A 13,064-nucleotide genomic window follows, 5' to 3' on the forward strand; every position below is an offset into this window, starting at 1 on the left:
GTATAAATTTAGATCTACTGAGGTTCTGACACAGAAAAGGTCTTATTATGTTACCATGAAAATTACAAAATGACCAGTGGAGGGAAGAGGCATGATATAGAGAGAATGGAAGGAGGCCAAAAAGCCCATTTAAAATCATAGTCATAATTAAGTTATTCCTAATGTCACATAATATTCTTTCTTTGAAGCACTTATGAGATTCTTTTTCAAAATGATTTATTCTTATTACTTATACTGTGACCCTACCAACATTTTCCTCAATCCATTAAATATTCTGCACGTAAGGAAAATCCTTTGGTTTATTTTGAAGAGGCACATTTGGTGTTCATTTTCTATGCTCAGCCAATGACCTCATGAACATCTATTTGACACTAAATCAGCCTTGAAGTATCTCTTTCTTTTATATTCAAAACACAGTTTCCTTTGAAACTACTTACTCTTAAGAACCATAAACTTTATTTAGTGGAGTGTGTTTTTAATTTTCAGTAGTTTCACATTGTTTGCACTCATCTTGTCCCTTTGTTATCAACATGATTTCAACAAATACCATAGATAATTTCTATTTTCATTGAGCTTTAAGGAGGTTATTCAAAAGCAGAGGTGGCCTATTTAGTGTTGCATTCAAAGAACAGTTATAGACTATTCAAATGATCAGCTTACTATGGATGAGAAAACACGAACAGGAGCCAATTTTTAAAGGGAAGCTGATCTGTTTCATTAAATTAAAAAAAATAACTCTACAAATATTCAGGATGGCGTTGAAAGGAAACTTAACTACCACCATCTTTTAAAACTAAAAACTGAGCAGATTATTTGTTAGCCTCTTCAGAGTACCCAGTGGTAAATTTATGTTGAATTGGAGAGCAGTATGGGCTTCAGATAGACAGCCAAAAAACAGTTGGTTTGTTAGTTTCTTAGGCTTGAAGAAGAAGACAGGAAATGTTAGAGGGGTAGATCTGGAAGTTATCCACATATGTTTGGTATGTTAAAGAAGCATATCATACAACTTAAAGAATACAGATGACATAAAAACAGATCAGACTAATCTCATTATCATATATATAATCTCATTATCATATATATATATCAATATATATCATATATATATATCATATATTCAGTTACTTCAATAAAATCAGTAAGTATCTTGGCAGCAAATGACCATTTATTATACATTTTCTGATACCTGAGAAAGAAATGTAGTTAGACATTTACCAAAGACTTAGCAAAAGTTTCCTAAAGTAATTTAACAATATCTGTGTGGGCTTGGTAACTTTACAGGCATACCTCATTTTGTTGGGTTTCACTTTATTGCATTTTGCAGGTATTGCTTCTCTACAAATTGAAGAATCGTGGCCACCCTGCTTCAGGAGCAAGTATATTGGTGCCATTTCTCAAACAGCATTTACTTACTTAGTGTCTCTGTCACATTTTGATAATTCTCACAATATTTCAAACTTTTTCATTATCATTATAACTGTAATGGTAATCTGTGATCAGGGATCTTTGATGTTACTACTGTAATTGTTTTGGGGTGTCACAAGCCATGCCCATTACTATGAAGAACTTAATAAATTCATGTGTTCTAACTGTTCCACTGATGGGCCATTCTTCCATCTTTCTCCCTCTTCTCAAGCCCCTCTATTCCCTGTGGTAGAACAATATTGAAATTAGGCCAATTAATAACCTCCAGTGGCCTCCAAGTGTTACAGAAAAAGTCATATATCTTTCACTTTAAATCAAAACCTGAAATGATTAAGCTTAGTGAGGAAGGCATGTTGAAAGCAGAGAAAGGCTGAAAGCTAGGCCTCTTGCACCAGTTAGTCAAGCTGTGAAGGCAAAAAAAAGTTCTTGAAGGAAATTAAAAGTGCTATTCCAGTGAACACATGAATGATAAGAAAGCAAAACAGCCTCTTGCTGATATGGAGAAAGTTTTAGTGGTCTGGACAGAAGATCAAATCAGTCACGATATTCCCTTAAGACAAAAGCTAATCCAGAATAAGGCCCTAACTCTCCTCAGTTCTATGAAGGCTAAGAAACATGAGGAAGCTGCAGAAGAAAAGTTGGAAGCTAGCAGAGGTTGGTTCACCAGGTTTAAAGAAAGAGGCCATCTCCATTAACACAAAAGTGCAAGGTGGATCAGCAAGTTAACCAGAAGATCTAAAATAATTCATGAAGGTGGCTATATTCAACAACAGATTTTCACTGTAGATGAAAGAGCTTTCTTTTGGAAGAAGACACCATCTTGGACTTTCATATCTAGAGGGGAGAATTCAATATCTGTCTTCAAAGCTTCAAAGGAAAGACTGAATCTATCTCTTGTTGGGGGCTGATACAGCTGGTGACTTTAAGTGGAAGCCAATGCTCATTTACCATTCTGAAAATCCTAGAGTCCTTAAGAATTATACTAAATCTACTCTGCCTATGTTCTATAAACGGAGCAACAAAGCCTGGGTCACGTCTGTTTAACCACATAGCTTACTGAATATTTTAAGCACACTGTTGAGACCTATTGCTTAGAAACAAAGATTTCTTTCAAAATAATACTGCTAATTGACAATGCACATGGTCACCCAAGACCTCTAATGGAGATGTACAATGAGATTCATGTTGTTTTCATGCCTGCTAACACAACATCCATTCTGTACCTGTGGATCAAGGAGTAATTTCAACTTTAAGTCTTATTATTTAAGAAATACATTTTGTAAGGCTATAGCTGCCACACATAGTGATTCTTCTGATGGATCTGGGCACAGTAAATTGAGAACCTTCCAGAAAGTTTTCACCAGTCTAGATGCCACTAAGAGCATTTGTGATTCGTGGGAAGAGGTCCAAATATTAACATTAACAGGAGTTTGGAAGTTGATTCCAACCCTCATGGATGACTTTGAGGGTTTCAAGACTTCAGTGGAAGGAAGTAACTGCAGATGTTGTAGAAACAGCAAGGGAACTAGGATTAGAAGTGGAGCCTGAAGATGTGATCAAGCTTGAATGGATGAGGAGTTGCTTCCTATGGATGGTTTCTGGAGATGGAATGTACATCTGGTGAAGAGGCTGTGAAGATTGTTGAAATGACAACAATGGATTTAGAATATTCCATAAACTGAGTTGATAAAGCAGCAGCAGGGTTTGTGAAGATTGACTCCAATTTTGAAAGAAGCTCTACCGTGGGTAAAATGCTGTCAAACAGCGTCACATGCTACAGAGAAATCCTTCACAAAAGGATGAAACTTCATCATTGTCTTATTTTAAGAAATTGCCTCCTTAACCTTTAGCAATCAGCGCCCTGATCAGTCCGCAGCCATCAACATCAAGGCAAAACTTTCCATCAGCAAAAAGATTATGACTTATTGAAAGTTCAGATGGTGGTTAGTATTTTTTAGCACTAACATACTTTTTTTAACTAAAGAATTTTTTAAATTAAGGTATGTATACTTTTTTTAGACATGCTACTGCACACTTAATAAACTACAAAATAAACATAACTTTAATCTGTACTGAGAAACCAGAACATTCGTTTGACTTGCTTTACTGTGGTATTCAACTTATTGTAGTAGTCTGGAAACAAACCTGCAATATTTCTGAGGTATGGCTAAATAGGAAATAGGCTAACTTTTTCAGAGTGGCCATATCGTTTTGCATTCCCAGCAGCAGCATTGTATAAGAGTTTAGTACCTCTACATCCATTCTAACACTTGGCATTGTCTATACCTTTTATTTTAGTAATTGTAATTATTATGGTTTATGACTTCTCGAGGTTTTAATGTGAAAATATATATGATTAATGTCTTAGTATATAATATTGAAGGCTTTATTCTCCACATACATTTACCCACAATTCTCCAATATGGCTTAGGTTGTTGATAAATTTACTGATTTGTTTAAAAGTGATTCAAAATGCATAAGAAATGAGCCTTTGGATGTGGAGAATAAGGAGATCCAATATTGAGAACTTAGGAAGACAAAATATTCTTTTAGAACCACCTGCCCTATCCACCCTCCCAAAAAACTTACATGACGAATTATGTAATCTTTATTTTCAGTAATCTTTATAAAATGATAAAGATTGGCAAAAGTGATGTAAGATTAGAAATGAGATTATTTTCCTAAATGTATGATCTGAGAGTAGATAGTTTCCAAAAGTTATGAGTTATTAACATGCTTTAATTCTTTAAAGGGAAAGGTGTAAAGGAGGATGGAATATTAAAATGATTAGACTGATGTGTTTGTGAGCATTTAGAAAATAAAGCAGCAGACATGTGATCTCAGAATGGAAGATTTAGAACAAACCATGTCAAAACTGGATCAATACATGAAGGGAATGTATAGAATTAGATATTCTTAATTTCAGGCAAATATATGACAAAATATCTAAAGATAATATTATGAGAAAAGGTTGCAAGTGGACCCAGAGCTGATTATATACTTTAACCAGAGAATGCTGATTAAGGGATTGACAGCAATCTCAAAGCAGTCTTAAGAGATTTTGGTAATACTGTTTCCTCATTATGAGGAGTATGTTATCAGGAGTCCAATAAATACTTGGAAACAGAAGAACTGCTCTTCATTTTTCCTTCTTCCTCTACTCAATTTTCTATTCCCACCAGGCTTTCTTTTTCTGATTATGCATTATCTGACTTGTAATTTCTCCAAAACTACACATAATAGACACTTAATCCAAAGTGAGACAAAAGAAAAAAGCTAATGTAGTTAACAGACCTAGACCATCATAGGTAATGGCCCTCCATGGTATATCTCCTCTATTCCATGACCAGGCAATTAGCACTGTTCTATAGTTAAGGGCTTGGCTGAGACCTTATCTAGGGCTCCTGATACTGAAGCAAATGATCTTCTGTGTACATATGAACCCCTAAATTTTATTTAGCTCCCTACCACCAGATGTTTTTTGATAATTAGTCCCATAATCTTACATTTGTGAACAGTATGCTCCATTAACCAAATTTCCAAAGATAAGTTTCTTACTAAGACCAACACAAAACTGCATGTTCAGTAAGTCAATTATGTAGGAAACCCAAATGCACCTATATTTCTGAGGTTCTACAAAGGGAGCCTCATTAAAAACAAAGGTCGGCCCAGTGCATAAACTAGAGTCATTAATTTCAGATAAGTCATATAGCTATAATGCTAATTAAATATATAAAATATGAAGTCAGAAACCACTCTTTCACCATTTTGTTTACTTTATTCTAATTTTATCCTTCAAAAACTCTATAATATATCATTTTTATTTTATTAAAATCTTAATATTAAAATTTAAACAGTGAGCTATAGTCATAGGATATTTTGAATAACTTTATGTAACCATAGCATTAATAAAATGGTTATTCATCTCTTTACTATTTTCCTCTGTGTTATACAGTTAGAAATACTTAATGAGTTCTTGCATTAAATTTATTGAAAAAATCTATATTATCTCCTTTAATCATCATATAACGAGATGGACTGGCTTAGGTAAAGCTAAGATTGAGGATTATGTCACTTTTACAAAATGTCTTAATGGAACCACCATTTCTCACTTTATCCTATTACCCTCATTCCTAAATACTTAAGATCAGATGTATTTTTTGACACCTATAGGCATTATTACCAAAGATCTTAGTTTGAAACATGTATGTTGCCAGGAAGGGGAGAAAGTTCAAAGATGTTTTCGTATCAATCAAAGCATTAATATCCACTGACAATTTTGGTGGATTACCTACCCATGGTGTTGAGAAGTAGAGGCCAACACCCTACAGGGATGGTCTTTAAAACCATAACACAGAGCACTCTTAAGTGGAGCTGGCCTCATAGAACTACGATTGATCCCAGACTAGGGCATGGAGTACCTGGAAGGAGAAGGAGGACAGAAGCTAGCAAGGATTGGAAATGACTAGCCAAACCATCTATTTCAGAATTTGGTCTAGGCTCCAGGAAGAAAAATCCTTAGCATCCCTTGATTCTGCATGTCTAACACTACAAATACTTGAGAATTTAATTGAATATTTGAGATAATGCATTTTTCTGTTTTTAAGTTAATAACAAACAGTAACACCTCAAAAGTAATATAATGATTCAGGATGTTCAAACAATTATATGAAATACTCCTGTGAGGGGCGCCTTTGTGGCTCAGTCCTTTAAGCATCCAATTCTTGATTTGGGCTCAGGTCATGATCTCGGGGTTATGAGATGGAGCCCGGCATTGAGCTCCCCGCTCAGTGGGGAGTCTGCCCAAGATTCTCTCCACCTCTCCTTCTCTTGCCCCCTACCCCATCTTCAAGTGCTCTCTCTCAAATAAAATCTTTTTTAAAAAATGAAATACTCCTATGATAAAACTTTTCAAAACATGCACACTATTGTCTTTTCTTCAGACACTGTAATTCTTGTTACATCTGAGTTACACAGATTAAGGGTCCTAATTTTTACGAATGCCAGCTTTCTCCTAATATCACAGTCATCTGCTTTGATGTATTATTTTCTCAAATTGATTAATTAATATTAGTTTAATTAATTAATTAATATTAACAATGAGCTCTGAAACATCAATAATGCATTTGATCATTTAAAATGTGTGTCCCATACTTAACCTAAGTGTTTCGTTGATCTGTTCTCCCAGATTTGTACAGACTATTTTACATAAAATATTCATTCTTATTAAGTTGTCCCAGATTATTACAGCATTCTTTAAGTTAAAAAAAATGAGTCAATGACAAAAAACATAAATTTGGTACGTGAGAATAATCTGTAACCTTCTACTTTTTATGTGTCTTACACCATCTGCAGTCAATTAAGCGATTCCCAGGTGTTCACAGTAATTGCTTTAACGCAAGAATACATGTCACTTTAGGGGTCATTAAATATTTATTATAAAACCCTCATCTACATTTTTCTCCATTCATTTAGGGACAAAACATGCTGATGTTTAGTTTTGACAAAATTAAAAAAAAATGATTTTACATGTTGAATTAAAAATAGTTTTTTTATAAGTCAAAATTTGGTGAAAGAATAAAAACAATGACGCTGATCTAGTTGTGCTTATTTACATTCTTTATTTTAAGTGAAAAGTATGTTCTTATAATTTGTGGCTAAGATGTCAAAAAATCAAATCAGATATCATTTTTTCAGGACTAGTGAATAGTGGGGAATTTAATGGGTCAGAGGATTCATTAACTAATTTCCTCTCTAAAGGTAAAAACAGATTTTACATTCAGGAAACAACCATGGAGATAATCTAGCATAATACTCATTTCATAGATAAGTAAAACCAAGAGGTTTGGCCAATTGTACAGAATTATTTATGTACAGATCAAATAAAAATTACAATAACTAACATATACATGAAGTGGTCCAAGTACTTCACATCTGTTCACTTACTCAATTTTCACATCTACTGTAGGAGATGGACACTCACGTTATCCGCATGGAAGCTTGGAGTATGGAGGATGCCCTGAGTAACCTGGTCGCAGTGCTGGGAAGTGACAGATCTGGGATTTAATTGGCTCCAGAATCCATGCTCTTAACTATTAAAATATAATTCCTTTCTAAGACTACTTTCTGACTAAAGTATGATTTCTAGGTGAGTATATTCTTCTAGAACATTTTGATATATAAATCATATGATTACACTCATGATATTATTATTAGTGAAAAATCCACCTATTCCTGTGTTTTGAAAATAGTTTTCACTGAACTTATGTTCTGATGTTTTTTTGGTTTTCTATAACATCTCTTAATAATTAGTCATAATCAAAGTGCCTTTCTAGCAAGAGTGTTTCGTGACAGGCATTGTGAAATCTTTGGATATACAGATTAACTTAAGTATGTGGAACATTAAAAAATGCTCATGGCTTAATCAATCTAATAAACATTATTGTATAATAAATTCTTAATAGTAACATAGTTATTATTAAAATTATGTGATTAAATTATGTGATTAATTTTAGAAATTATGTGATTTTATTCACTGCTTGCATTACTGAAGGCTTATTTTGCCATGAGAGGTGACGAGTAAATATTTTTAGAAAAGCTTCTAGACTCAAATTACCTTGTAGTCTATTGCACTGAATAAAATGCTGATGTCTCAAACAATCCTTCGGTGTGTAGTAGCAGACTCAAAATGTTTAAGTGTCATGCTGGCTTTCTTTCCCAATATTTTCCTTACACCAATTCTATGGGGCAGCCCGGGTGCTGTGTGTGTGTGTGTGTGTGTGTGTGTGCGCGCGCGCGCGCCTGCCTGTCTTCAATGTTGGAAATATACTGAGGTGGGCAGAGAGGCATCAACACAGTTAAGAGTCTTAGGGTTTTCAGTTTTTACTAAAGGATATCAATTTTATCATCAGTTCACTTCACTTCTGAACTGAAAAGACTCGGCCACAAACTTTAACATTTCGGGTCCTCACTTCATCTGACCAATGACAAGCCCAGGTCCCAGGTGAAAGTATCTATCATAAGGAATATTTAATAGGCAGAGGAGCCTAAATATTTATCCCCGAATTAAGTTGAACTGGTAAACATGTTCCATTTCTTGCTCCCACAATTATTTTACCTAGCGGCACTTTGTGGTCCTGCTCTGAGCATCCCTTAAAGCACCACGCCATAGTGTTGGCTGGCCAATGCTTCTAACAGGCTACACTGTATCATCCAGTTTTCTTTCTATTAAACAACGTGTACATTTTGTTCAGTGTATGTGAGAAAAAAACCCTGATTTTCCATAAAAAGCTCCGATGTTTCTCCTTAAACATAGTAGGATCATGTCATTAGTCACATTTCTCTTTACACCTTTACTACCAGGAAGGTAATGTGGCTTAATTAATCATTATACAGGATACAAATAGTTTCCATATGGATAAAGAAGGTACTAGTTTTTAATGTAATTTTGTATATATGTACATTTTAATTTTTTATCTCTTTATAAACTTACGATATTTTAAAAATGGTTGTTTCATCATATGGACTTTATTATTAGTGTATACCGACTCAAAATCCTGAGAAAACAAATCAAAGAAAAATATTCTCCTTACAGAATCTTAGTGCCTAGTTGTTCTCATCAAGCATATCTTCTCTTATCATAAATAAAGCAAATTTGATTTTAAGTGTATATAGCTAATTGACAGCTGCTAGAAAAGGCACAGAACCAGTAATGATGCACACCTGCCATTCAATACTCCCACTCCCTGACTGGCTGTCTTGTAAATCCCCTGGGGCAATGAAGGTAAGTACCTCAGACCTCAGAAGAAACCAAAAAGTCAACTCTGCCGCAGAAGTTGTCTCTAATTGTTTTTTATTTTATGTGGTGTTTAATCCTCAAAATGTGAATTATGAAAAGCAAACTAGTACCAAATGTTAATATCATTTTGTTTAATTTCTAGCAAATGACACACTGTCTTATTACCCAATATAAGACTTACTTAAGGCAGCCATGACTTGAAGGTTTGAAGAAGTAATGAAGAAAGACAGAAAAATGAGAAATTACAGATTGCAATTAAGGTTTCTATATAATTTGGATATGTCACTGATTCTTGATAAACAGAAATGAAAATATCCAAGATGAGTCAATGATTCTGACAATAAAAGTTACCAGTTCCTGGGAGTGAATTTATTCTCCAAAATTTACCGAGCATTAAATAAGGAGAATTATGATGATATATGACACCTTAGATGAAGCATAAGATTGTGACTCTAAGCAGATTTTAAAAAGTAAATAATCAGAACAATGACATTCCAATTATTTAATACCCAATTAGTATTAATGTTTTACTGAGATAATGTTATAGACATGAAATTACAGACCTTCTTATCATGCTTAGCCACAGGACCATATAGCAGCTATTCTGGGTTTCCTAAACATGATCGCTTATGACTGAAATTTAAATCAGGGAGACTACCGAAAAAAAATATGTAAAACAAAACTAGCTCTGCCCATTAATATTACTGCTTGTTCAACTTTTCAGTTTATCCTCCTTTTACTTTTAGCCTCCAGTATTCAACTGATGATGCCTAGTGACCAACTCTTATGATGTGAATGTTATGTAAAATAAAATTGAATTATTATAAATAAAGTGCAATTATATTTTTTGGAAATACATATATGCTAAAATATAAATTGCATTTTTGGCTTCAGTAAAGCAAATAGCATATCGAAAAGTGTTTCATATACCTACAAAAGAAGTAGACACAATCAAATTCATGTTTATAAATCTTACATTTCAAATGCCATATTCTTGTGTAATTTAAAAAGAACTATTGGAAATATACTTTTATATTAAAGTGCTCATTAATTTTTCATTAAGATAAGGACAACTCATTCCTTGAGATTATAGTTTACTACTTATAATATACTTGGAAATATACTTTTATATTAAGGTGCTCATTAAGTTTTCATTAAGATAAGGACAACTCATTCCTTGAGATTATAATTTACTACTTATAATATACTTGGAAATATACTTTTATATTAAGGTGCTCATTAATTTTTCATTAAGATAAGGACAATTCATTCCTTGAGATTATAATTTACTACTTATAATATACTTTTATATACACACATATATTATCAATATTAGGTAATCTCCCCACAAAAAAGTACAGCATTCTAAAGATATTTTGACAGTTACACACAATCAAATCTTTTTATTACTTTACACAATTACAACTGACTTTTTATTTGCCTGTTTTCTTATAAAAATTGACTCAAATAATAATGCCAGGTAATATGAATCACTAATTTTTTGACAATATGAGAAAACAATATTTTATCATTAACTTATATTTATAACTTCTAAAGCCTATAAATCTTAAAATATAAATAATCTCAATACCATATTTATAAGTAATTGATAAATGTTAAGATTTATTATATTCAACTAATATGTCATTTCTAATTTACATTAGCAGATAATATCTCTCAGGAAATTATTTACCTAAAACAAAGGATACATAGACCACATGATGTTATACCTCATGTGTTTTATTCTGTTTACTATAACTTAACGTACACTAGGGAGGTATTTGTTAGAAAAATGGTGCATTTCATAATTCAAGAGTAGTAACAACAAAAAATGTGATTGTCTCATAGTAACACATTGACAAGAGTAAGAACTACCAAATAGAGGAGACTATAATTAGCTTGTGAAAAATCAAATCTTATGCAAGATAGTTGGGCTGAAAAAGGATGTCTAGTTTTATATTAGAGAAATAATAAACTTTTGCTTTCCCCAATTTAAACAATCACAAAGCTTCAAGTGGAGTAAGATGGTATGAGCAATCTTTACCCCCAAAGCACTCACCTACTGTCAGCTGTCCAGTTAACTGCCCCATGTGATTTCTTGCATTCACTGTTACATTCCTGTCAGACTGTAAGACCAGTGGACTATCCTGGGAAACATGCATAAAATAAAGAAATCAAATAAAAAATAGAAATAGAGTCAAACTTAATCTCTAAAACTATACTGCATTTGTTTGGGTATTACCAAAATTCTATTTCTTTGTTTTATATTAAGCATTTATTTTAACATCCCAAATATTGACTGGACAATATGAAAAAAAAATACAAGTGTTTCATCATAACTACTTGACAGGATAGGAATGTTTCTACTTTGATAAATGGACATTAACTATTTGATGCAATAATTTCCAACTCTACCAATTGCTGTACGTCCAAGGTATAGACACTCCTCCCCTCTCCATCTCCCAGTGGAATATAAGTCTACCTATGGAGATGTTTTAGACCCTACCCAAATGAGGAAGTTCCTTTTTAAGTTGAATTTGCAACTTTCAGGTCCCAGCTGAAATGCATCTCATCAAAATTGCCTCCCCTACAAATTCATTCAATCCCCAAACTCCCAGTCTCCATTTATTTTGTTCCAAGCACTTATCACAAGGCAAATTTATTTTGCATATATATGTGTTTACTTGGTTTTGTTTGTTTCTGTCACAGAAGGAAATGTCCATGGGACAGGGAACATGACAGTCATGTGTATATAATTATATACTCACTACTTAGCATCCTGCTGGAAAAAAAGCATTTACTAGGTATTTATTGAGTGGGTAAATAAATTTTCATAATAAATGATATTAGCTTGTTTATTTACCTCATGTGGAAATGCCCTGTAAATTATAGAATGGCTTATGTAGGGAAGTACATAAAATGTAAGAATATAAGATGTTTGCCTGGAAATTCTCATTTAGAATATCTAACTTTGGTTAGATGTTTACTTTTATCACTAATTTAGCATTTAACAGTGAAATAATTTATTGAAGGATATGGCCTTCAGAACCTGCATATTGAGCTTTTGCCACCACGGCCTCAGGCAAGTAATTTACAGCTGCCTAGATTTTCATTTTTATGATCTAAAACATAAGCAAGGTGATCATTTACAAACTGTCCATCCATTCATTCATCAAGTATTTTTGAGTGCTCACCATGCAGGCTGTAATGTTCTCGAGGTTTGGGACATCTCCGTGATCGAAACAGAACAATACCTGCCCTCATGGAGCTTTTAATCCAGGTAAAAAAATTCTATGAAAATCTCTCCCAATACCATCCTCACAATCTAGGTGGTATGTCACTTCTATGTTAATGTAAATACACAAGTGTTTTTATATATAAGCTATATGAAAACTCTTTCAAGATTAGGATTTGAGATTTGTGACTTGGAGATACATAGAAGGACTTTATAGGCTTTTTCCTAAAGCAGATTTGTACCACATCTGACTAGATACAAAGCACTGAGTAAAGAAGTACACACACACACACACACACACACACAAACACACCGCGTGCGTGCACGCTTTCTTTTAAAAGTGGGTTTTAGTACTATGGGTTAACTAAGATTTGATTTTTTTAATTAATTTTCCATGTTTTGAAGAATATGTTTATTCTGTAAAGTGGGACTTGGTTTACAAAAACCACTATAGTTAATTTCATTCTCTGTTTTTCTTACTACAACTCATGTCTTTGTGCCACAAATCAAAAATGTTATCTATACATTTAAAAAATATATATATATATAGTGCTTTTTCCATATCTATTTCTAGGCTGCAGTCATCCATCTTTGAAAATATCTAAT

General features: G+C 33.2%; 1 protein-coding gene across 2 annotated transcripts in view; it reads right to left on the reverse strand.

Moving 5' to 3' along the window:
* The window catches only part of SGCZ (sarcoglycan zeta), a 427,058-nt gene that overhangs the window by 98,341 nt on the left and 315,653 nt on the right, over window positions 1–13,064 (reverse strand). For both annotated transcript variants that reach the window (XM_035004132.1, XM_035004131.1), the window contains exon 3: window positions 11,283–11,370. In XM_035004132.1, the coding sequence (XP_034860023.1) occupies window positions 11,283–11,370 (88 nt within the window). The remainder of the gene's footprint in view (window positions 1–11,282; window positions 11,371–13,064) is intronic.

This window comes from Mirounga leonina, unplaced genomic scaffold, assembly GCF_011800145.1.
Source record: "Mirounga leonina isolate KUSES-001 unplaced genomic scaffold, KU_Mleo_1.0 Mir_128, whole genome shotgun sequence".
Lineage (NCBI taxonomy): Eukaryota > Metazoa > Chordata > Mammalia > Carnivora > Phocidae > Mirounga > Mirounga leonina.